Below are 27,198 nucleotides of genomic sequence, written 5' to 3'. Positions count from 1 at the left end.
TGCTTTTGCTTAATCTCAGATCAGGATCACTACCTTTAGTTTTTGGTTGTTTTTTTTTTAACTTCAGCTGAAACATAATAGATTCTGCTCTAGCCTTTTACCTTTATATTTGAATGTGCATCTCTGCTTCAAATGTGTTTGTTTGTTTGTTTGTTTGTTTGTTTTCAGCATTCTGGCTTTTAATCCAATCCACTTCTATTTTATGCCAGAGTTCATACCATTTACATTCACATTAGATGACTAATTCTGTTTTCACTTCCATCCTAATTTTCCTCAGTACTACTTCATACTTTTCCTCAGTTCCCTCACCATTTATCTCTTCTTTTCCCATATTGCTTTGCATTTATTTCTATGCAAATATGTTGTTTACCTTGATAATATTATAAAGTCCTTGAGGGTAAGGACTTTTGTATCCCTAAGATCTTTGTTGTTGTTGTTGCTGCTGTTGTTGTCCTGGACCTGTGAGTTCACTGGCATAGAGTTCTCCTAATGAGGGGCAGCTATGGGTAGAGCACTGGATCTGGAATTAGTAAGAGTCATTGTCCTAAATTCAAATCTGGCCTTAGACACTTACTAGCTGTGTGACCCTGAGCAAGTCACTTCACCCTATTTGTTTGCCTCAATTTCTTCATCTATAAAATGATATATATATTTAGGACAATGAGTCTTACTAATTCCAGATAATATAAAATGATCTGGATAATGGCAAACCTCTCTAGTCTCTGCCAAGAAAACTCCAAATGGGATTGCAAAGAGTAGAATATGACTCAAAAATAATTTTTTTTTAAAACACTAAATACTCCTGAAGAAGAAACAAATATAGTTTGCAAATCCGTGAGAAATTAGTTGATTTACACATTGTCAGTATATCTCATAAATAGGACTTTTGCTAAAAAAACCTTTCTGACTCAAAGATTGTCTGTCTAAGTGATGCAGTTTGAGTGGTCTAGATTCCTGATGGTCTAGAGGTTAGTGGCAATATGAGAGTTGCTAAAAGTACCCTTTAAATCGGCTGCAGATTTTAGGAGTGAAAGAATTCACTCAATCCTGAATTATTAGTTTCAAAATGAAAGTTTATTGTAGGATCAAAATCAGTTTACCAAGAGACTGGCTTCTCTAGCAGATCTATTGGAAAATGGAGTTTTGCACTGAGAGAATGCTTTCTGGTATTCTCAGTGAAAGTTCTGGCAGCTAAGTGAGCTACCTAAGTCCATCTGCAAAGACTTTAGTGGAGGGAAGATATTATATTGGGTACCTTTAGTGGGGGTTGGGGGACAGCCCAAGCTGGGCAGAACAAGTCGGGAGGTGGAGATAGCCCTGATCTCCTATTTGAATTAACAACACTTCAAAGGAGTGCTTTTTGACCAGGATTTCTAATTGAATCAAATCCTGGAAAGAGAGATGTGCCTTCCCCAGGGGGAGCTGAGAATCTGAAAGGGATCACAGATCAAAAGGAAATAATTTCTTAAAGGGACCACAACCTGCTGCATAAGCATCTCGATATATACTTGTTTGTTCATTAATTAGGATAGAAGTAATATTAATAGACAAGATGAAGAAAGAAATCAGAAGTGCAAAAAAAAGGGGGAAGGAGAGAAGGGAGGAAGAGGAAGTCTGAGCATGTTATTTTAAACTATGTGGCTCAGAATGGTGAGTGTAACACCATTTAATTTAAAAAAAAAAAAAAAAAGCTGGAGAGATCTTTAGGAGCAAAACAAAAAATTTATTGTATGTTCCTGTGAAGAGGTGTCCCACAATCAAAAGGAAGAGGCACTTTTTGGGACAGGTTTTATACTTTTTTTTTTTTTAATTTTCTTTTTTATTATAATTATTATAGCTTTTTATTTACAAGACATATACATGAGTAATTTTTCAGTATTGACCCTTGCAAAACCTTCTTTTCCAACTTTTTCCCTCCTTCTCCCTTCCCTCTCCCCCAGATGGCAGAAACACCAATCCATGTTAAAAATGTTAAATTATGTTAAATATATGTTAAATTATATGTATACATATCCATACAGTTATTTTGCTGCAAAAGAAGAATCAGACTTTGAAATAATGTAAAATTAACCTGTGAAGAAAATAAAAAATGCAAGCCAGACAAAAACAGAGGGATTGGAAATGCTATGTAGTGGTTCACACTCATTTCTCAGAGTTCTTTTGTGGGTGTAGCTGGTTCTATTCATTATTGAACAAAGGAAACTGATTTGGTTCATCTCATTGTTGAAGAGAGCCACATCCATCAGAATTGATCATCTTATAGTATTGTTGTTGAAGTATACAACGCTCTCCTGGTCCTGCTCATTTCACTCAGCATCAGTTCATATAAGTCTCTCTAGGCCTTTCTGAAATCATCCTGCTGGTCATTTCTTACAGAATAATAATATTCCATAACATTCATTTACCACAGTTTATTCAGCCATTCTCCAATTGATGGGTATCCATTCAATTTCCAGTTTCTAGCCACTATAAAGAGGGCTGCCACAAACATCTGTGCACATACAAGTCCCTTTCCCTTCTTTAAGATCTCTTTGGGATATAAGCCCAGTAATAACACTGCTGGATCAATTGGTATGCACAGTTTGATAACTTTTTGAGCATAGTTCCGAATTACTCTCCAGAATTGCTGGATGTATTCACAATTCCACTAATGTATCAGTGTCACAGTTTTCCCACATCCCTTCCAACTTTCAGCATTATATTTTCCTGTCATCCTAGCCAATCTGAGAGGTATATAGTGGCATCTCAGAGTTGTCTTAATTTGCATTACTCTGATTAATAATGACTTGGAGCATCTTTTCATATGGCTAGAAATAATTTCAATTTCTTCATCTGAAAATTGTCTGTTCATATCCTTTGACCATTTACCAACTGGAGAATGACTTGATTTCTTATAATTTAGTCAGTTCTCTATATATTTGGAAATGAGGCCTTTGTCAGAACCTTTGACTATAAAAATGTTTTCCAAGTTTATTGTTTCCCTTCTAATCTTGTCTGCATTAGTACTGTTTGTACAAAAGCTTTTCAATTTGATATAATCAAAATTGTCTATTTTGTGATCAATAATGATCTCTAGTTCTTCTTTGGTCACAAATTCCTTCCTCCTCCACAGGTTTGAGAGGTAAACCATCCTATGTTCTTCTAATTTATTTATAATCTCATTCTTTATACCTAGATCATGAACCCATTTTGACCTTATCTTGGTGTATGGTGTTAAGTGTGGGTCAATGCCTAGTTTCTGCCATACTAATTTCCAATTTTCCCAGCTGCTTTTGTCAAACAGTGAATTCTTATCCCAAAAACTGAGACAATGATTATTAAAGTTGTTGACTATTTTGTTCTGTGACCCTAACCTATTCCACTGATCAACTAGTCTATTTCTTAGTCAATATCAAATGGTTTTGGTGATTGCTGTTTTATAATACTTTTTTTAGACCTGGTAGAGCTAGACCACCTTCATTTGATTTTTTTTCACTAGTTCCCTTGAAAGTCTTGACCTTTTGTTCTTCCAGATGAATTTTGTTGTTATTTTTTCTAGGTCATTAAAATAGTTTTTTAGGAGTCTGATTGGTATAGCATTAAATACATAGATTAGTATAAGTAGTATTGTCTTTTTATATTTGCTCTACCTATCCAAGAGCAATTAAAGTTTTTCCAATTAGTTAGATCTGACTTTGTGTGGAAAGTATTTTGTAGTTTTGCTCATATAGTTCCTGACTTTCCCTTGGTAGATAGATTCCTAAATATTTTATACTATCGGCAATTACTTTCAATGGAATTTCTCTTTGTAACTCTGTTGGATTCTGTTAGTGATATATAAGAATGCTGATGATTTATGTGGGTTTATTTTGTATCTTGCAACTTTGCTAAAGATTATTGTGGATTATTTCTAATAGCTTTTTAGTAGAATTTCTGGGGTTCTCTAAGTATATAATATCATCTGCAAAGAGTGATAATTTGGTTTCCTCATTACCTACTCTAATTCCTTTAATCTCTTTCTCAACTCTTATTACCTAAGCTAGCATTTCTAATACAATATCAAATAGTAATGGTGATAGTGGGCAACCTTTTTTCTCTCCTGATTTTATTGGGAATGGTTCCAATTTATCCCCATTACATATGATGCTTATTGACAGTTTTAAATAGATGCTACTGATTATTTTAAGGAAAATTCCATTTTTTTCCTATACTCTCAAGTATTTTTAATAGGAATGGATGTTGGATTTTATCAAACAATTTTTTCTGTATCTATTGAGATGATCATATGGTTTTTGTTAATTTGGTTACTGACATAGTCAATTATGCTAATAGTTTTCCTAATATTGAATTAGCCCTACATTCTTGTTATAAATCCTCCTTAGTCATGGTGTATTATCCCAGGGATGATTATCTATAATCTTTTTGCTAATATTTTATTTAAGATTTTAGCATCAATATTCATTAGGGAGATTGGCCTATAATATTCTTTCTCTGTTTTCAACCTACCTGATTTAGGTATCTGTACCATATCTGTGTCATAAAAGGAACTTGGTAGGAGTCCTTCATTTCCTATTTTTTCAAATAGTTTATAGCACAATTGGGGTTAATTTTCTTTAAATGTTTGGTAGAATTCACATGTAAATTTATCTGGTCCTGGGGATTTTTTTCTTAGGGAGTTGATTAATAGCTTGTTCTATTTCTTTTTTTCTTTTTTAATGGGACTATTTAAGCAATTTACTTCCTCCTTTGTTAATCTGGTAAGCTTATATTTTTTAAGGTAGTCACTCATTTCATTTAGGTTATCAAATTTATTGGCATAAAGTTGGGCAAAGTAACTCCTAATTATTGCTCTAATTTCCTCTCCATTAGTGGAAAGTTCTCCATTTCATTTTTAAGACTAACAATTTTTCTTAGGGAGTTGATTAATAGCTTGTTCTATTTCTTTTTTTCTTTTTTTTTTTTAATGGGACTATTTAAGCAATTTACTTCCTCCTTTGTTAATCTGGTAAGCTTATATTTTTTAAGGTAGTCACTCATTTCATTTAGGTTATCAAATTTATTGGCATAAAGGTGGGCAAAGTAACTCCTAATTATTGCTCTAATTTCCTCTCCATTAGTGGAAAGTTCTCCATTTTCATATTTAAGACTAACAATTTTATTTTCCTCTTAACTTTTTCTAAGATTTACCTTTGAGTTTATCTATTTTATTGGTTTTTTCATAAAACCAACTCTTAGTTTCATTTATTAATTAAATAGGTTTTTTTTACTTTCAATTTTATCAATTTCTCCTTTTAATTTTAGAATTTCAAGTTTAGTATTTGAATGGGGGGGTTTAATTTGCTCTTTTTCTAGCTTTTTAAGTATCAAGCCCAATTCATTGATCTTCTCTTTATCTATTTTATTCAAGTAAACTTCTAATGATATAAAATTTCCCCTTATTACCGCTTTGGTTGTATCCCACAAATTTTGGTATGTTGTCTCATTGTTGTCATTCTCTTGGATAACAGTATTATGTCTATGATTTGATGTTTTACCCATTCATTCTTTAGGATGAGATTATTTAGTTTCCAATTACTTTTTGGTCTATTTACCCCTAGCTTTTTGTTGAATGTAGTTTTTATTGCATCGTGATTTCAAAAGAATATATTTACTAGTTCTGCCTTTCTGCATTTAATTTTGAGGTCTTTATATCCTATTATATGGTCAATTTTTGTATAGGTTCCATGAACTGCTGAGAAGAAAGTCTACTCTTTTCTGTCTCCATTCAGTTTTCTCCAAAGAGCTATCATATCTAACTTTTCTAATATTCTATTTACCTCTTTAATTTCTTTCTTATTTGTTTTGTGGTTTGATTTATCTAATTCTGAGAGTGCAAGGTTGAGATCTCCCACTATTATAATTTTTCTGTCTATTTCTTCTTGCAACTCTTAGCTTTCTCCTTTAGGAATTTAGTTGCTACATTTCTTGGTGCGTATATGTTTAATATTGATATTGCTTCCTTATCTATGCTACTCTTTAGCAAGATATAGTATCCTTCCTTATCTCTTTTAATTAGATCAATTTTTGCTTTTGCTTGATCTGAGATAAGGATGGCTATCCCTGCTTTTTTTACTTCACCTGAAGCATAATGGATTCTGCTCCAGCCTTTTACCTTTGCTTTGCTCTGTATGTATCTCCCTGCTTTAAATGTGTTTCCTGTAAACAACATATTATAGGGCTCCTCCCCATCCCTAAATTCCCTCAGACATGATAGGCTTCCTTTGCTTCTTCATGGGATATAGTTTCCCTATTTTTATCTCTCCTTTTCCCTTTTTCTGATACTATCCCCTTTCCACTTCTACTTCATTTCTTTTATATTATATCAGTAAAATCAAATTATATATGCACTCTTTATGTATGTCCATAACATAAATAACAGTTCTCAAGAATTCTTTTTACTTTTTCTGCTTCTCTTGAGTCCTATAGTTGGAGGTCAATTTTTTTGTTTAACTCTGGTTTTTTCCTTAGAAACAAATGGAATTCATCTGTTTCATTAAATGTCCATCTTCTTCCCTGGAAGAAAATGCTTAGTTTAGCTGGGTAGTTTATACTTGGCTGCATTCCAAGTTCTTTTGCCTTTTGGAATATCAGATTCCAGGCCCTTCAGTCCTTTAATGTGGAAGCAGCTAGATCATTAATGATTCTTATTATGACTCCTCAGTATTTGAATTGTTTTTTTTTTTTTTTTTTTTTTTTGGTTGCTTGTAATATTTTTTCTTTAGTCTGATAGTTCTGAAATTTAGCCACAATATTCCTTGGAGTTTTTATTTTAGGGTTTCTTTCAGTAGTGTTTGATGAATTCTTTCAATGCCTATTTTACCTTCTGATTCTAATACATCTTGGCAGTTCTCTTTGATGATTTCCTGTAAAATAGTGCCTAGGCTATTTTTTTATATCATAATTTTCAGGAAGTCCAATAATACTCAGATTATCTTTCCTAGATCTATTTTCCAGGTCTGTTATTTTTCCAAGTAGATAGTTAACATTTTTTTCCATTTTTTTCTTTTTTTTTTGTTTTGTTTTGCTTGACTTGATTCTTAATGTCTCGACAAATCATTTCTATTTGTTCAGTTCTGATTTTTAGTGAGTTATTTTCTTCATTAGCTTTTTTCTTTTCTTTTCTTTTCTTTTTGTTTTTGTTTTTTTTGTTTTTTAACTACTTTTTACATATGGATTTTACCAGTCAAGCACTTTTTCTGAGGCTGAATTTTGTAATTCATAGTGAGGGTAGAAGAGGAGCTTAGAATGACTCATATATCTTCTCCACTATCTTGACTGTCTCTGCAGGTTTTACATTTTAAATAGTTTTTAATGCAAATAATCCTCTACCATCATCCTCATTGGCTGAGGGGCTTGTATTCTAAATGTGGGAACTACCCAAGAAATTGAAGTTGGCCAGTAAGTACATAATTACCCATATTTGATGTAAGGAGAAAATGATGTCATGGGAGGATAGCAAGAAGGGAACTTAGGTATGCTCTTGAGTCAGTGCTCAAGGCCTTTCAGGCCTACTCCAGCTCTGAAGGAGTAGATGAAGCCTTACTAGATTTTCACAGCTATTTTGAGAGATCTCACCTCCTCTTGTTCAAACCTTTTATCTGAATTTTCTAATTAATCTGGGGGGAAAAAAAGAAATCTAACTCTTTCCATATAAACAGGAACTACTATTGATAAAATGGTGCTTCTATGTTTAAGCAATATCAAAAAAAGAACCAATTTTGTTTTGTCAATATTTCTTATATTGGAGTTGCTCTAGGAAACAGCATATTCTGGGAACATTTACTTATGATATGTTTTGGAATTTTTTAATAGAATTTATAATCTATAATCAATAAAAGACAAGCAATACATTAATTCTACTATAATGCACTGCTGTTTAAATGAAAGATAAAATATGAAAAATTCTAATATCTATTATCATTTTATATCTGCAATGCACATTTCACATGATCCTCTATGCCAAGTTATGGTAATTTAAGTGTTTTAGGAGAGAGAGATGATGTAGAAATTGTGTTCATATAAACCCCAAAAGAACTCTAATTAGCAGCATATGCTCAGATTGTGTCTTTTTGAAATGGTCATCGTGGTTATCTTATGTGAATTATTGCATTTGATCTTTTATCTGAATCTTCTAATTAATCTGAAAAAAATTCTAATTAGCAAACTACTTTTTTGTGTCCATAATCCTAAGAATCTATTCTTTTATGAAGAAGCTAAGTTATGCGATTTTACTGACCTAGAAAAAATAACAAAACTCATCTGGAAAAACAAAAGGTCAAGAATTTCAAGAGAATTAATTAAAGAAAACAACAAACAAACACAAAAAAACAAATGAAAGTGGCCTAGCTGTACCAGATCTAAAACTATATTATAAAGTAGCAGTCATCAAGACCATTTGGTACTGTCTAAGAAATAAACTAAATAGACTAAGAAATAGATCAGTGGAAAAGTCAAAAACTATAGTAATCTGGTGTTTGACAAACCCAAAGACCCCAGTTTTTGGGATAAGAATTCATTATTTGACAAAAACTGATGGGAAAATTGGAAACTAGTATGGCAGAAACAAGGCAATAACCCACAACTAACACCATATAAGGTTGTAATGGGTTCGTGATATAGATATAAAGAATGATATCAACAAATTAGAAGAACATAGGAAAGTTTACCTCTCAGATCTGTGAAGGAGGAAGGAATTTGTGACCAAAGAAAAACTATAGATCATTATTGATCACAAAATAGATAATTTTGATTAAGTTAAAAAGTTTTTGTACAAACAAAACTAATGCAGACAAGATTAAAAGGGAAGCAATAAACTGGGAAAACATTTTTACATCTGAAGGATCTGATAAAGGCCTCATTTCTAAAATATATAGAGAATTGATTCAAATTTATAAGAATTCAAGCCATTCTCCAATTGATAAATGGTCAAAGGATATGAACAGACAATTTTTAGATGAAAAAATTGAAATTATTTCTAGTCATATGAAAAGGTGCTTCAAATCACTATTGATCAGAGAAATGCAAATTAAGATCATTCTGACATACTACTACACACTTACAGACTATCTAAGATAACAGGAAAAGATAATGACAAATGTTGGAGAGGATGTGGGAAAGCTGGAATACTGATAACATTGTTGATGAACTGTGAATGGATCCAACCATTCTGGAGAGCAATTTGGAAATATGGTCAAAAAGTTATCAAACTCTGCATACCCTTTGACCCAGCAGTGTTTCTACTAGGCTTATATCCCAAAGAGATCTTAAAGGAGAGAAAGGGATGCACATGTGTAAAAATGTTTCTGGCAGCCCTTTTTGTAGTGGCTAGAAACTAGAAACTAAATGAATGCCCATCAATTGCAGAAAAGCTGAATAAATTATGGTATATTAATGTCTTGGAATATTATTATTCTGTAAGAAATGACCAGCAGGATGATTTCAGAGAGATCTGGAGAAATTTACATAAATTGATGCTAAGTGAAATGAGCAGAACCACAAGATCATTATACACTTCAACAAGAAGATTATATGATGATCAATGAACCACAAGATCATTATACACTTCAACAAGATTATATGATGATCAATTCTGATGAATAGGGCTCTCTTCAACAATGACTTAATTCAAATCAGTTCCAATTCTCCAGTAATGAAGAGAGCCATGTATATCCAGAGAGAAGACTATGGGAACTGAGTGTGGATCACAACATAGCATTTTCACTCTTTCCTGTTATTGTTTGCTTGCATTTTTATTTCCTTCTCAGGTTTTTTTTTTCTTTCTAGATCTGATTTTTCTTGTGCCGCAAGATAACTGTATAAATATGTATATACAGATAATGGATTTAACATTTATTTCAGCATATTTAACATGTATTAAACTACCTGCTGTCTAGGGGAGGGAAGGAGAGGGAAGGAGGGAAAAATTTGGAACAGAAAGTTTTGCAGGGGTCAGTGCTGAAAAATTACCCATGCATATGTTTTGTAAATAAAAAGCTTTAATAATTTTTTTAAAAGAAGCTAAGTTATGGAATAGCCAGAACCATATAATAAAATTATTTGCAGCCTTTCTCTTAATCTTTTAAAAATATATGACTTTTTGAATGCTATAATGGTTAGTCAACAACAATGTATATTTGCTATGTGCAAACCACTGTGTTAAGTTCTGGGATAGAAATGCAAGCAAGCAAGACAGTTTTTGATTTTATTTCCAAGAACTGCATATTCAAATTTAACAATTTCCTTTAAAATTAATTTTTATTTTTATTTTGTTAAGCATTTATCTTTTTTCTGTTCCACTTTTCCCAATGGGGGAAAAACCCTTATACCAAATAAGAATATCCAGCAAAACAAATTCCCACAATGGTCATATCCAAAAATATATGTCTCCTCCTGCACTTTGAGTCTTATCATCTTTCTATTAGGAATAGCTAGCATATATCAGCATTAGTTCCCTAAAATCATTGTTTTTTCATTGCAATGATGAGTTTTTTTTAACTCTTTCAAAGTTTTTGTCTTTGCAAAGTTGTTATTTGGGTACAGCTTACTTTACTCTGCATTAGTACACAGAAGTCTTATAAGTTTCTCTGAAATTATTCTTTTCATCATTTTTATAACATAATAGTATCCAATTTCATTCATGTTTCTTAGTTTTGTATAGCCATTCCACAGTTGAAGGGAACTCCTTAATTTCAACTTTTTTGGTACAGTGACAAAAAAATCTGCTATCAATATTTTTATACATATGGATATTTTCTTCTTTCTTTGACCTTGTTTTACTATAAGCCTACTTATAGTGTTCCTGGGCGAAAGGGTATGTTTAATAATTTGAGGACCATAATTCCAAATTGTTTCCCAGAATGGCTAGACCAGTTCACAGCTCCACCAATAATACCTGAATTTGCTTGGAAATTTACATTTTTATGAGAGAAGTCTGGTTGGAGTAGGCCAAGTATACTTGGCAAGAAGGAAAAGACACAGAGATAATGAAGTTGGAAGTAAAATAAAACATTATTGGGGGCTGTCCCGAAATACTGTTCTGGGTAGACAGAGGTGGCATTCAATCAATAGGAGAATGGGGCTCAAAGCAAAGTTGTTCTTTTTGTTTTTTTTTTTTCCCTAGGCCATTCTACTGCTTTTATCCTATAGCAATCAAATAGAATAACTGCATCCGAGAAAACACACAATTTGATTTTTTAAAAGTTTAATAGTTTAATGCTACTCCCAAATTCTTGATTAAGTTGTTTTTTTTTTATTCAGTCATAAAACATAAGTCTCTTCTTTTCATGCAAACATGTGAGCATTTCTTATCTTCACTCTATGTTTTGCAGAATTTCCATTCATTTTATTCCCAGGAAACAAAAATGTATAATTTGAGAAGATAAAGGTAGAATTAACCCAACATATAGGATTGGGGGGGGGGAACCCACAAGTTCTACTGATTTGGCACAAACATATATTTAACTGTTATCAAATGTCTATAGTATTATAGTACTATTGTATCTTCCTTGAGTAAAATCTTACTGATATCTGTATATTGTCATCTTGTTTAACATGACATAAATAATGACCATAAAAAAAGTTGAGTTACATAAAAATAATTTCCTGCTATGTAACACTTAGTTTTGCATTATGAAACTGAAAAGAGAAAATAAACGAGATGTAACCAAAGATGAATACAGCAATGAAAAAGTCTGTCAAAACCATTCTAATTTATTTTTTTAAGTTCAAATGTTTTAAGTGTTAATGTGAAGAAAGTCATATGAACTAAAGGCTGTTGTGCCTGTAGTTGGAGTTAACTCCAGTTGCAAAAAGTCAAAATATAAGAGATTTTAGTTTAGGTGCTGCTCCTCCTGCATCAATAAATTTTATTTTATTTCAGTACATTGTGGAATTAATATTTAATGGGGAAATTTTTTATGAAGTTATATCCATAAATCTTTCTTTGCTTTTCTTCTTAGCTCTTCCACTCCACCCCCATATTCTCAAATTTAATCTATAGCTTTTTAGACATATGATTTTATCCCATGGTTTTGCCATAAATCCCTCTATCACTATTTATATTATCACACAGAAACATGTTCTATTTTCCTTATCTAGAATGGAAAGGAATATGACAACCATATATAATAATATTCTGGGAACTAGCTGTTATGAATATGGTTTTCCAGGTCTTTGGATAAGATATAGAGACTAAAAATCTAGAATTGAGACATTAAGCTTTCAGGACTACTTAGATCTTCCAGATTTGTCCTTAACATTTTCCCTGAAATAATAATAAAAGAGAGCGAGTCAATTTTAATTTTAATTATTAGCCTTTCTATTGCTCCCACAGTTCTACATAATTCCACATAATATATGAATGTTTCTATTTTTCCTTTTATGTTGCATTGCTGAATTGCTTTGGTTTCTTTAAAAATACATACATACATACATATATATATATATATATATATATATATATATATGTTTTCTAGTATTATTGAGCATTTCTCCCAATATATTATCAGTGACTCAGTTTACTGATAACTATTAAGGAATTTCTGATTGTTGGCTAATAGGATCCGTGAAAGAAGAGGAATCTGTGATGCTTCAGCTTAATACTTGTTAAGTGCCTTCTAAAAGCTAAACATGTTTATTTTTTAAATGAGATAAAACATCCTTTTAATAAATTTAGAGTCTAATTAGGGGAATTTTGACACACAAATAACTGTTGCACAAAGCAAAAGGTAACTTAAATGCAGGAGAGGAGGAGATATGAGAAATGTGAATTGAGAGATCCCTCCTTTCAGGAAAGCCTTCATGAAAGAGATGTATGAGGTGGATCTTTTCCAAGAATGGAAAACTGCATAAACAAAAGCTCATAGCTGAGAGAAGGCAGGACAAGAATGGGGAATGGTAAGTAGTCCACTTTGCTAGACCAAAAATAGCATTAAAACAAGATTGAAAAGAAAGATTGGAGCCAGATTATAAAGAGTCTCATGTACCAAAATAAGTTTAGAGTTAATGGTTTGTCAACAGTAAATAGTTGGGGGTGGAGCCAAGATGGTAGAGCCACAGACACAACTCTCTGTGACTACTTCTGACCTTCTCTCAAACCAACAGCAGATTAAGCCTCGAAAGTGGTTTTGGAGTCAAAGAATCCACAAATATTTGGAGTACAACACATTTCTAGAAGAAGATACTTTGGAAGAACTTCAGAACAGGTCTGTTTCAAATGGGCAGGGGGACAGTCTGCCAAGCCCAGACCCCAGCACAGTGAGCCTGGGGCAGGAAGCTGGGGCAGAGAGGTGTGGAGCTTTGTGGCTTCCACCATCTGGGAATCTTCTGTGAGCCTATTATTAGGCCACTCTGTCCTGGTTGCAACCAAATGGTTTGGCAGATTTGCATTTTTTTAAAAAGCAAATTGTAAACCAATGAGTCCCGGAAAAACACTGGACCCTAGCCACCTTTACCCAGCACTGGGAATCAATTAGCAGGACTGCCCCAGGGCAAATTAAAGCAGCTGTCTCTCCTTTGCATTGAACAGACCTCAAGCCTTTAAAAAAAAATGAATAAAATTTTTAAAAATGAATAAAAAAAACCAAAAAGAACTCTTACCATAGACAGCTTTTATGGAGAACAGACTTCAAATCCTGAGGTTCCTAAAGGCAAAGTAACTCTAAAGGAAGTCCCAAAGAAAGACATTTCACAAGGTTTTTTTCGAAGATTCCATAAAGGAGCTTAAAAGAGGATTAGAAGGGGCAGCTAGGTGGTGCAGTGGATAGAGCACCATCCCTGAAGCCAGGGAGAATCTGAGTTCAAATCTGGTTTCAAACATTTAACACTTCAACACTTCTAGCTGTGTGACCCTGGGCAAGTCACTATCTTTTAAAAAAAATTTTTAGAGAGTAGAAAATAGGGAAATGAGATCATTGCAAGAAAGAATGGAAAAAGCATGTAATGCCCTACAAAAGAGATATGAAAAAGACACTAATTCACTAAAAAACAAAATTTGTAAAATGGAAAAGAAAAAAAAAAACAGTAAATAGTCAACATATTTTTTTGAAGGCCTATGTGCAAAATGTTTTTCAAGATACATATATATAATGGCTTTTCACCTCTAATCTATGCTCTTTATCTTGAGTAAATGCCAGTAATTTTTAAAAAGTAGCATTATCAGCCTGAAAACATCCTCCCTATAGTATTCCTTCTACAGATGAACTTAAACCAAAGGTCCAAAATAAACAGGATGGAACTTCTGAAGTATATATGAGAGTGTGAATCTTAAGACAGAGTGTAAATTATAAACATTCCCTGATTCCTTTATAATAAATGCTTTTTTATGTAAAAAAATACTTTGCAGAATTGTTGATCAAGGTTTTCCCTTTCTCATTTGACAAATTACAAACCATCTCTTTCAGCAAAATGAAAATAAATCGGAGAATGTAGCAACTAGCCCATTGCCATTTTTGTCTTGATTTTCTTTTGGTGCTGTTCTAGGGGTTGCTATCCTAATATTATATTCACAATGTTTTCCTTCAAGATATATTTCCCATATTTTGTGGTAGATATGTTAGCTCACACTCATTCCCATGACCACAAATCATGGCTCCTTGCTCAACAAGGGCATTTCTGCAATGTGGCAGAAAACTTATTGTGCACCAAAGGTCAAGGTGGCCTCAGTACTCCCTCTCAGTAGAGTTCCATAGCTCCCTTTTATCTTTTAGCTAAAAAGTCCTTTCTTGAGTTGTAATCTCTGAAAGGATGGTGAAGAGAGATCTATAAAAGCATCCTACTATTACAGGCAACAACAAAGCAATAACAACATAACAACACACAGGGCAATCCATGATTCTAATTTTAACCATCATGGAGAGATATTAACAAACCAATGTATGATTTTTTTCAGCACTTTTATCTGGATTCAAATCTTCATGAGCTTTCTCTGTATCAGATGCTAATTTATATAAACTTTCTATGCCACCTTTAATTGTATTATTGAGAAATAAACCATTCAAATGCCTCTCAATACTGTCCCAATCATAATCTTGTCCTGTATGATTATACAGCAAAAGGGTTACACAAACCTTTGTATATCTGTAGTCACTTTGTAATTGAGATCATCTGATACAATTGTTCATCTATCTTAACTTGTAGGGCAAAACCCACTGAGACACTCCTAGCTAGTTAGCTTGTACTATACTATTATGTACATTAGATATGGACATTGCAAGAGAAACTGATGAAACTATAAGTGAAGCCAACATAGTGATACCTATGACATAGCTGATACATCTCTTTTTCTATTATGGTATTGAACATACATCAGTCTTAATATGATAACATTTTTCACTTTTTAACAGAAAATATTGATACATGAGCTTCAGTGACCACAAATACAGTCTGATTTTCAATTTCAGTATCCATTCAGTATCCAAGCAATTACTGATTGTACAATTCCAACAAGTAACATTGTAAAAATCTAATGTATGTTTGGTAACAGAGGTCTCCTCCCATGAAGGCTTATTTCTCTCTCAGACAAGCTTTAGTATAGAACTGGTAATCAATTCTCATGCCATTTGTCCAAGAACCGGGTCCAAGATGTTTTACTATGTGCCAAATTGGCGGTCCAATTCTTGAGTGACAAGAATGTGTCCCATGGAAATGAGTGTAAAGTGTTAGCGTTTTTTGTTTTCTCCCCAGGTTATTTTTACTTTCTGAATCCAATTCTTCCTTTGCAACAACAACAAAAAAAAAAAAAAAAAAAAAAAAAAAAAAAAAAAAAAAAATCGGTTCTGCACATATATATTGTACCTAGGATATACTATAACATATTTAATATGTATGGCAATGCCTGCCATCTAGGGGAGGGGGTAGAAGGAAGGAGGGGAAAAATTTGGAACAGAAGGGAGTACAAGGGATAATGTTGTAAAAAATTACCTATGCATATGTACTGTCAAAAAATGTTATAATTATAAATTAATAAAAAATTTTAAATTAAAAAAAATTAATAAGAATGTGTCCCAGTGGAGGCTTGTGCTTTCCATAAACCTTTCCAGGCATTGCCTTTCTAAGGTACCCAAACAGGTACTGGGAGATTGTCATAAGTCATCCTTTTAGCCTCATGCCATGATTGTAATGTACAATTTGGCAATCATAAAACAAATATGGGCACAAAGATACGAGGGGCCAATGTGATGACCCCTTTATGTAGACACACCACTGCAACCCTCCTGTATGGATGAATGAGGATGCCGCTATGACAGGGCGTCCCTAGCATGCCCAGTTTGTGTGTCACATGATAACCCCATATCTAAAATTAGCATTTGTAAAGACATATTCTTCACTTGTGGACAATAGGCACTATTCCTTCATGACTAGCACAAAGGAAGCCCAAGTCCTGCAAAGTTGTACTTTACTTTTGCCATAGTTCCATTGTATTTCTCAAGGTGATTTATTTGGGATGCATTTCTACATCCATATATATTCCCTCATGAGACAATCCTAGGCCATGGTGGGTCTATCATGATAGCCCACCTTTTGGCCTCTGTTGCCAATCCTGATTGTATGTAATATAAATCCATATAGATATAGATATAGATATAATGTACTAGTGGCCTTGGGGGCACGTCTTCTCTTCCTTTTAGATAGTCACCTCTTCTTCCTTCTTTTCCTCTTCCGCTTTATGGGCAATTTTGAGATGTCTGGTGGGAATCCACTGCTGAAGGTTTTCTCCTGTAGAGATATAAGCATATCCTGGCCCCCACATTAGAACCCTATAGGGTCCCTCTCATCCTTCAGGACTCCTTTTCATTACCATGGTCTCATTCTTGGGGACCTTCTTAATGAAGATGGGGTATTATCTTTGAGTGATTCTCTATGTTCACCAAAGAATATTTCATAGCTGGACTTCATTTGACTCAAATGTTAAGTAATTTATTGTGTACATGGCTTTATCTATATCTTTCTGAGTGACCTACCCCTATCTCCCTCTTTTTGTTTTTTGATAAATCTCTTGAGGGTCTGATTAGTCCTGTAGGGTTGTAAGAAATCCCCAAAATATGATGTATAGAGAAAATTTGTATAAGAACTGTTCTAATATTTTTGAGGTATATGAGGGTCCATTATTAGTTTTTGATTGTATGTGGGATACCATTGAGGCAAAAACAGTGAAATAAGTGATTTATTTTATATGAAGCAGCTTCCCCTCGTTGAGAAGATGCAGATACAAAGCCTGAATAAATATGAACCGTAACATGAATGCATGTTTTTCCCATATGTGTAACATCCATTTGCCATATATCATTTGGTCACCTCTGGGGTTAGTCCCCAGCCCTACAGGTCTTTGAGAATATGGTACACAAGCTATATATCTTTTTACTATGCTTGCTGCTTCTTGCCGGGACACCCCATACAATCTTTGGAGAGATCTGACAGACAGATGCAAATGTTCATAAGCTTTTATTGCTTGTTCTAGAGGGCGGAGAAGAATACATTGTGTAAGTAGACCATCTACTATTTTGTTCCCTTCAAATATAGATCCCAGCCCATCCATATGAGAGCAGTTGTGCATTATTATATAAAAAGGATGGTCCCTCATTAAAATCACCTCTTGGACCTTCCAAAACAATGAGAAGATAGGTCCTGTTTGAGCTTTTATATATGCTGTCTCTATTCTCTGAATCACCCCAGCTATCTGAAATGACAGGTTTGTCTATTTTCAATGCTTTTGTATAATGACAAACAACTCATTTTGCTGTGCAGAGGCATAAGGTATTATGATTAGAGATTATTAGATGCCCAATTAGAATTAGAGATGCCCAATTGTGAGGAATATATGGCCACTTTATTTTGCTTGGTGGCATCAGTAAACACATTAGGGTTTTTAAGTAGATGTGGTTTTATTTTTGTGGGAAATATCCATTGCTACTGTTCATAGAATGGCAACTGGGTGAGGATTTTTCCTGTTCTTACTTCTCCTAACCCTAACAAAATGGTCCAGGTTTCCTGAGTATCTATTAAGTAATCTAACCTATTCTTGTCTATGTTAATCCATATAATTCCTATTTCTCCTGTTAATTGGATAATTCTAAACAGTGTTTTCCTTGCTATTTCAGCTGTCTGGGTTCTAATGGTTCTAATAACATTTTTGTCTTGCAGATAAATTTCATAAATGTCACTGTTTAGATGTATAACTTCTATGGGTTGTACAGGCACTAAAATAACAGAGCCATGTAATCTTTTTTTTTTTTTTTTTGGAAGTACTCTTCTGAAGTTCTCTGAAGTGTACTGAAGCTTGCTTTTGCTGTTATTTGAGTTAGCTGCTTTATGTTGTCAAAGGCTTCAGGAGTCCAAATGCTGCTGGAATCTAAACCAAGGATAGCCCTATAGCATTTTATGTAAAGGAAATATTAGAGTATTGGTATATCAGCTCAGGTGAATGTCCCCAGTCAATTTTTGGACCTGATTTAATGTGTATACCTCCAGAATTCAGGTGGTTTTTGATATACACCCTCTGGCTGAAACCCAAATAACTAAAAGGGCTTGTCTTTGAATTTTTTCTGATGATATTATCAAACCTAAGTGCCTAAGTGTTTTAATTATCTTTCTCTCATTTGTAACATCTCCTCCAAATCCTCATGTTGTGGATGACCAGCCAAAATATCATCCATGTAATGGAGGATGACCGCATTGGGGTAATGTTTCCTTTTCTTGCTAAAAGCTTTATCAGCATACTATTGACATATGGTAGGACTGTTTTTCATACCTTGAATACCTTCCACTGACCATAGTCACTTCTATCACTTCTACATCTTACTCCCTCTACATTGACTTTTCATTTCTAAAACATAATCCCACCAGTAAGCATCTCTAGATAGCAGCCAAAAATCTCTTGGAAATCCCTTATATTTTTTTACAATTTATTTATTTACAATATAAACTCAGTCCTAATAGGAAATTAATTACTTCTGTCTTTTCCATTTCTCCACAGCCATAGCATGTAAGTCTCCAAAGTTAACAGTTAAAACTTTCCAATCTCTTAACTTTTATAATGCCTGTCACATAGTAAGTGCTTAATATAGCCATTCTTTAAGTTATTTGATAGGTGGAGATTGTTCTTAGCACAAAAATTTTAAAATGTGAATATTTATATATTGTACCTATGAGAAATAGAAGGATTTGATTCTCACAACCACCAAAAACTAACCTATTTATAAAAATTGCTGAAAATACACTTGTTGGCAGGCAATTTTAATAACAAAATATTAATTCTGATAATATGAAATTTTCTTAAAACAGTAACCATGAAATAACCCATAAAATTCAATACACAAAATAAAATTGGAAACTTGCAAAACATTTTTTCTCAATTCTGTGACCTTCTATGTCCTTTTGCAAATATAATAAATCCTCAATTTTCTGATTTGTGGCCCATAATTCTGTGCCACATTCTGGCACAAAGCTTCAAAGTTCTAAGGGTTTGTACTATGTTTTGGGGGGGCATACATGCAACATAAAACTTGGTTTAAAATGCAAGTCATGAAAATAAGCAGCAACTGCAAGGGGAACAGGGTGAACAAGATCAGTGAACTGTCTATTAGGAGGATATCAGCCACTCCACAAACTTGCATGTATCACATCATTTTTTTTTTCACTTAGCTATGAATGTGCACAATTACCAATATGAAAGTAAAAATGAGGTTACAAATAAAATCAAGGAGTTCTTGAAGTCCTGAAACAGTGTATTAATATTTAGGATTGATCATAAATTTTGTATGATTTATAAATTTATGCAAATTACTTGATGGCAAAGTCTTTGTTTTATTTCTTTATATTCCCCACAGTGTTTAGCATGATTCCTTTTATGTCCAGGTTCTTAATGTTGAAAACAATGGAAAAAGATATCAGAATTTCATGTAATTATTATGGTTCCTTTTATATCCAGATTCTTAATGTTGAAAACAATGTAAAAAGATAACAGAATTTCATGTAATTATTACTATATAAATTTATTGATTGATTTCTTAAGGAATATTCTATATAATGAATGCTTCTCCATAAGTTGAGATAAAATAATTTTATTTGGAAGTCTTACTTCTCTCTTTAGCCATCAACTCTTAACAGTCTCTAGAATGACAGTTAAACTGTTAGATCTCCCTTAAGTTGTATTAAGGACTTTAAGCAATTCCCAACAACTGATGATCTAGACATTTTATAAACTGATGAAATGTTATTAAATATATAAAATGACATTTTAATTAAGAAGGAAGACACTCATTTAGGGCAACAGCAACAAAAATATTAGATAAGCTAATCATTTTTAGTAAAAAGAAGGTGGTGATCAATGAAGAGAAAAACAAGGCAAAAACCCTCAAGTTTAAGATAAATTTGTAACTTGATTGATATAAAAGGTGGGAATTAGGAGTAATTTAAAAGAAGATGCATTGCTGGATATAGTACTGGGCATAGTCAAGAAAACACCTCTTCCTAAATTCAAATTTGGCCCCAGATAGCTATTAGCTATGACCCTAAGCAAGTCACTTAATGCTGTTTGCCTCAGTTTCTGCATATGTAAAATGAGCTAGATAAGGAAATGGAAAACCCCTTCAGTATCTTTGCCAAGAAAAACTCAGATATGATTGAACAATAACAATAAAAAAATTAAAACTAATTCCTTCACATAAGTGGAAGTCAGATAAAACAGTCCAGAAATTTGAATTACTTCACTGTAAATTTTTTGATAGCAAGATCTGTTTTAATCCTCTTTGTATTCCCTACAGTACTTAATATGGTTCCTTTTATGTGCCAGTTCTTACCAAGTATTGAAAGCAACCTAAAAAGACATAAGAATTCCATGTAATTGTCATTAGATAAAGTTTATTCCCTTTTTCTTTACTTTCCCTAAAGCCCATCTTAATTTATTCCAATAGGAATACAAAACTAGAGAATTGTGCCAAACCTCAGTAGCAGCAATGAAAAATAGGCAGGAAGAGACAAAAATTTTAAAGACATAATTGTATAAAACCATTTAGAACATGGTCACGCTGTTTTTATAGTTCAAATATTCAAATGATTAAGTTTTCTTATCAATTTGGGAACTCTACAATGCAAGTCACAGCCTCTTCATGCCTACTCATTTTTGTTTATGTCCTCCCAATAGTTTCCCAGAGAACGTTCACCATTTTGGGGACCTTTCACATTTGTTGTTGACATTCATAAAGAGTGCCAAGTAGAACATTCTTGTCATTCCTACTTTTGGCCACATGACACCTGTTCTTCACAGCTCCTCACTGGATATATGTTGCAGTCTGCTCACGTCTATCATGCATACACTTCTGCCTTGCCCTTTAAGGAATGTGCTATTCATTGAATCTTTTGAAGGCACTAGCATTACATGATTCAGTGGCATTTCTCTAAGAGAAAGTTAGTATTGAAAAAAGTAAGTCTTTACTTTTTGTTGGAAACTTGAAATCAACAAAGGAGTTTTGTAATTGTACCAAATCACTCTCTCTCTCCCACTTATTCTGTACACACTCATATGCATATGTGTGTATAACTGTTGGACAAGGTCTACCAGGCATTCTTCCAAATGTGTATTGAAATCTGATCAGTGTATATTCTTCCATTTCTTTTGTCTTCTATGGAAGGACAAACAGGGTTTTTGATTGGTCTCTTCAAAGAGGCTCTTCTGTGATGAGTTGGGTAAAATCAATAGCACAAGGTCATATGCAAATAGAAATTTCTTAAGGACCTCACCATTTACAAAGAATCCCTCTTTCATCTCAACTCTGAACAGGATCTACAATCTGTCACAATGGTGAAAATCTTTCGAAGGAATACACTTCCCTGTTTTATGCTTTGCCTAATGTTTATTATCACAGGGTCTGGGTTATTCTTATTACTATATCTTCCAACTAATCTTGGATGATCTTAATGTATGAATGGGATTGTGATTTTTTTTAAAACATCTAAGTTTTATTCTGTAGGAATGATTTTTTTTTTCTCTAAATAACCAATAAATTAGTGCATTTTACATTCATATAACACTGGGAAGGTATCAAATTCCAGTATTGACACAGGGAATTAATGGCACTAAAAGTTTATTCACTTTCCAAAGCTCATAGGGATTAAAAAAAAAAAAATAGAAACCTAAAATTGTCTTGATTTGGAGGATAAATTTTACCTTTGACAACTTTCGAAATCCTAATTTCATCTGAGGAGTCAGGTCAACTTTCTACTTATGTGTCGTCATGCAGGGGTATTCTGGAGCTAGTTCAAACTGTATATCAAGAGCTGATTATTAAAATTTTCAGTGTAAACAGCTATACCTCAAAAACTAGCAAATGCTACAAATGTAGCATTGTTTTGTGGGTTGCCTAGAATTAAGAAAGTGATGGAGAAAATATTAATGTAAATTATACTTAAGAGTTTGCCATGGATATTTTTAGACTTTCTTCCAAAAAGTCAGTTGTTAAAGATTTATCAGCAATCCCCTAGTTAAGCACTTCTACATCCTAGAAATGAAAATTATTTCAGAAGTTGCACCCAATATTAAAATTCCATAGGATGTAATTAACTATGGCATCCAGCTGAAGAAAGGTGTTTTGTAATGAAAAACTACTGATGTTTTAAACACAGAGTAGTCCAAGTTTTAATTCTCTCATAAGAGACTTTATAAAAGAGACCTTATGTCAGTCCTCTAGGATATAAAATTATTACTTTTCCTAAGTATGTATGATAGGAAATTAAAATACCTATCTAAGGAAGCCCATCATAGAAAGACTGCAACTTTGTGGTGTAGATTTAGCTGGAAAGAATGGTGACAATAGCTTATGTTGGTAAGACTTATTTTGTCAGGGAGCTCTATTGTTCTCTCTACTTAGGGCTTACCAGAAGAGGTAATGATTGCCTTCTCTTGATTACAGTGTTAGTATGGAAAGAGACAATTAAAGCTCTATATTTATAGGGCTAACAACATACTTTTAATGAGGGAAAGGAAAGGGGGAAAACCCCATTTGTTGGTGCATAGATCCCATGAGGCTCAGTGTCCCCTGTAAAATGAATTTACAGGCCTGAAAACCTAGATTGATAAATAAAAGGTTTATTGTAGGAATTTGGATGTAAAGCTCAGTTAGAAAGACGCCAGGGCCAAAGGTGGCCGTTGGCAGGCAGGGACCCCTACATGGCAGGAAGGATACCATGTGTTGGCTGGAAGGGCTCCTGCAATGAGGGCATTCCAGCTTGTTTCTTTTATACCTAGAAGATGATGGGCGGTACCCAGTTCTGGCGGGCTTTTCAGTTAGCCCAGATCAGGTGAGGGCTGGGGGAAGCTGAGCTGAGAGTGGGGGGGCTGGGCCCGGATATTCAAAGGGTACCTTTAACTAGGATTTATGAATCAGGGTCAGTCATGGGTTGGGCAATTAGGAATCTTAAAGGGACCCCAACCCTCATCACTTTTAGCTGCCTTTTTTTTTTTTCTTTTTTTTAAAGAAAAGAACCAATTCCAGTAATGACCACTGCAAAAGTGTATTGTCATTCACAAGAATGCAAATTCCTTTTTGTTGAGAAGGGAGCAAGGGCATGAAAATGGATTTCTGAAAAGTTTTTCAGGGGTGTTGTTAGGTACTAGAGACAGAACTTTTAAATGTTCCGTTGTACAACATGACAAAGAACAAGAAAATACTTCAAGCTGTTTAAAAATATTAGTTACTATAGAAGGAAGTATACATTTAAAAAAAAATCTTAGCACTCATTGGAAAGAAAAGCATAAATATGCAATTCCTACCATGGAAATTTATGTTTTGTGTTTATTTTGTATGTTTGTGACCTCAAAGTAGGAAGGAGAGAAAAATATTTCTTAAGATGGGCACTACAAATGAGAAATCATCCCACAAGTTTCCAAAACAAAAAAGTGCCTTAAAATTGCTCTTGAAAACCAAACCTGAATTTTAAATTATTTATTGATTTAGGTTGAAATAACTTTTCTTTAGTTTCAAAAAGAGAATCCAAATATATCTATATTCCACTGGGAGATGTCAGTTGGGAATGTTTATTCAAGTGAACTTTTTATAAAAATCATATTACTGGATAAATTTGATAAAAATGAGGGGAAAATATTAAGAGGGAGAATATCAATATATGTTAAGTATACATTTTGTTTCAACAAGTATTAGTGCTGAGAGTTAGGGAAGGGGGAACCCCTTTTGGGTCAGCGCAAGGATAGTCCCATAACGGTGCAGAGTCCCCTGTAAAAGGAATTTACAGGCCTGAAAACCTAGATTGATAAAAAAAAAAAAAAAAAAAAAAAAAAGGTTGATTGTAGGGGTTCAGAAGTAAGGGCAAAGGTAGAAAGACACCAGGGCCAGAGGTGGTCGCTGGGCAAAAAGGAACCCTTACATGGCAGAAAGGATACCATGTTTGGGAGGGAAGGGCTCCTACAAAGAGAGAGCTCCAGTTTGGCTCTTTTATACTTAAAGGGGTTTGTGAGTGGTGTCCCAAGTTGGCTCAGATCTGGTGGGGGCTGGGATAGGCCCGATGACCAGGATTTGTAAATCAAAGGTCAGCCATGGGGTGGGGGTTTCTCAAAGAGACCTCAACCCCCATCATTAGGGGTCTCAAGATAAGGGTTCAAAATAATCTTGGCAGTCAAGTATATAACTCACACCACTTCAGAACTAGCAGGTTTCTCTGACGTTGGATAATTTCATAATTATAATAGTTTATGCTGAAATATCTCTAACAAAGTAGACAAAAATGAATAATTTTTCAAAAAATTTTAGAATATCTGCATTTGGATTTTGTTTTTTGAAATTCTCTCTCTAAACCTTCACATTTCTTTCCATTTTCTTGATTTAGTCTAAATTTTAAATTTAAGGAAAAGGTTGGAAAGGACTTTTTAGGCTAGTGGGTGTCCTGGTTATATAATATGACTTTGTGGTCCCCTGATTTTAATGGGGGCTCCTGTTTCGACAATAAGTCAGTGATTTTAGATTTTCTGCCTCAGGAAACTCCCATACCCAATCTATTTTGATTCTGACTACTTCTTAGTCTGATAGCTTCTGGCCTCAGGAAACTCCCACAGACCAAACTTCTGAGATAATAGTAAATAGACCACTCCTCAATTCACTGCTGACTGATAATCTTGTCAGTAATAATCTGGTCAAGAGAACCAAATTCTAGAGAACACTCCTTCCTACCTAAGAGCCATAGAATTAGCATATCTATGATTGAAAGCTGGATAAATTTATTTCTTTGCTTCTGTTACTCTGCTTAGAACTTAGAGCTTCAAGCTCACTTTGCATTACAATTATTACAATAAGACTTTTGAGACATCTTATGACACTGGTGTGGGATCCAAACTTTTGGGGTCTCCATTACCCAACCTCAATACTAGCTATAAATAGCTAGGAATTCTTTATTTCTACTTTCTAATTTGAGAAAAAATGTGGTTTCCTTTTCATTTATCTCTCTGTAATACCTACTTCTATATTAAGTAACTTATCCATCATCATTAGTTACTTCACATAAGTGAAAGGTTAAGAACCTCTAATTTATAGTAATAGAGTGTTGTCCAGGCACTAAGAAATTAAATAATCTACCGAGTTACATAGCACTAATGTAAAATGCACTAATGTGGTCAGGTGGGAATTGAGGCAGTTTTAGCTAGAAGAAAAATTGAATTTTCTCTACTCCTGGTTTGTAGCCAAACACTCAATATGTCCTTGGCATTCAAAAATGGCAGAATATGACCACCATGTGGTATTATGGACTAGGATGGTTAGTTAGCTTCCACAGCCATTCTTCCCAGAGCCTTCATTACTGTTTATTTGATGTTCTGCTTTTATAAGCTACACAAGGAGGTGTAGCTTATAAAGGAGCTTGCTCAAATAGACTGACTTCTACATTATGGTTGTCATACGCTACTAATATCCATTAGGAACATTTTTTAAATGATCAAAAATATTTATAGCAACAATAGGTAAAGAGTAGAAACAAAAACAAAGTTGGGATTTCTGGAATTTTAATGCTTATTGCCCAATTCTACCTACCATATACAAGAAATAGATCTTTTAAGTTTCTTGGTTTTCGATGTACTTGCTTCTCTAACTTTGCTATCCTTTTTTTTCTTTTTCCCTCTGCTACCATTTTTTTTTCCATTTTTCTCTTGGTAATTCTGATTGAACCAGGCAATAATGCCATTTCTAGGAAAGTCATTCCTGATAGTCTTGTAACTAGGATATTTAGTGGAAATTGAAGAGTATACTTCAGTAAAATAGTTAGTTCCCTATTCCTGTGTTCTCATCCCCACTCCACTTCCATCTCTAACATACTCTTTTATCTTGAAACCCATGTAATTTTAGTCTCTGATTGTATTTGCCCAAAATAAGAAATTGTAAAATCATAAAATTCTCTGTCAGTTTCAAATTCTAAGGCACCTAACTTTCTCCACCTTAAGAAAGTATATTCTTCTGGAAGTACACATAATAATAATACCAATGATTATAGCTGGGACTTATAGAGAGCATTTTGAAGTTTGCAAATTAATTTATATTTCATTTTCACATTTGATTCCCACAACAACCCACAATGTAGGTGCATATTTCTATTTTGCAGATGAGAAAACTGAGGCTGAGAACAAAGTTAAGTGATTTGCCAGTGATCCACTCAGACATGTAAAATGTCTGAGGCAGGACTTAAACTTGTGTCTTGTAGTTCAATACCCTATTCTTTTAGGTGCCTATGTAACCAATAGACTGTACAATGCTGCCTTTCAGCCAGAAACTATATGGATAGAAACAATAACAGTAAGAAGTATATTAATTCCTGCTATCACATGCAATATGTTCTGAGAATTGAAGCCTAATTAATGCCAACTGATTTTTAACATTAACCACCGCACTGCTGCCAATACATCCTATAAACATTTTTCTTGGACATTTAGAAATATCCAAATAGTTTTGGATTGGGGTTTTTTTTTTTTTTTTTTTTTGAGTAAATGGATGGACATATGAATGCTACAATATTAGTAAGAGCAAGTTAATAAAAAGAGTCAAATAAATTTAGATTTTCACTTTTTTGTTTTCCAAATGCAGAAGAAATAATGTCAAAAATAAATTTAATAGGGGCAGCTAGGTAGTGCAGTGGATAGAGCATCAGCACTGAAGTCAGGAAGACCTGAGTTCAAATGTGTCCTCAAACACT

The 27,198-nt window shown here is 33.6% G+C and overlaps 1 protein-coding gene across 37 annotated transcripts in view; it reads left to right on the top strand.

The window, feature by feature from the left end:
* Positions 1-27,198, top strand: part of SAMD4A (sterile alpha motif domain containing 4A) — a 353,526-nt gene that overhangs the window by 210,160 nt on the left and 116,168 nt on the right. For 2 of the 37 annotated variants that reach the window (XM_074290788.1, XM_074290787.1), the window contains one exon: positions 12,807-12,912. The exons of the other annotated variants lie outside the window; for them this stretch is intronic. In XM_074290788.1, coding sequence (XP_074146889.1) covers positions 12,903-12,912 — 10 coding nt within the window. In that variant the 5' untranslated portion in view covers positions 12,807-12,902. The remainder of the gene's footprint in view (positions 1-12,806; positions 12,913-27,198) is intronic. 37 annotated transcript variants of the gene reach the window in all.

Source organism: Sminthopsis crassicaudata, chromosome 2 (genome assembly GCF_048593235.1).
Source record: "Sminthopsis crassicaudata isolate SCR6 chromosome 2, ASM4859323v1, whole genome shotgun sequence".
NCBI classification, from domain to species: domain Eukaryota; kingdom Metazoa; phylum Chordata; class Mammalia; order Dasyuromorphia; family Dasyuridae; genus Sminthopsis; species Sminthopsis crassicaudata.
Note: the sequence above shows the minus strand (reverse complement) of the source record. Positions and strands in the feature narration are given on the sequence as shown.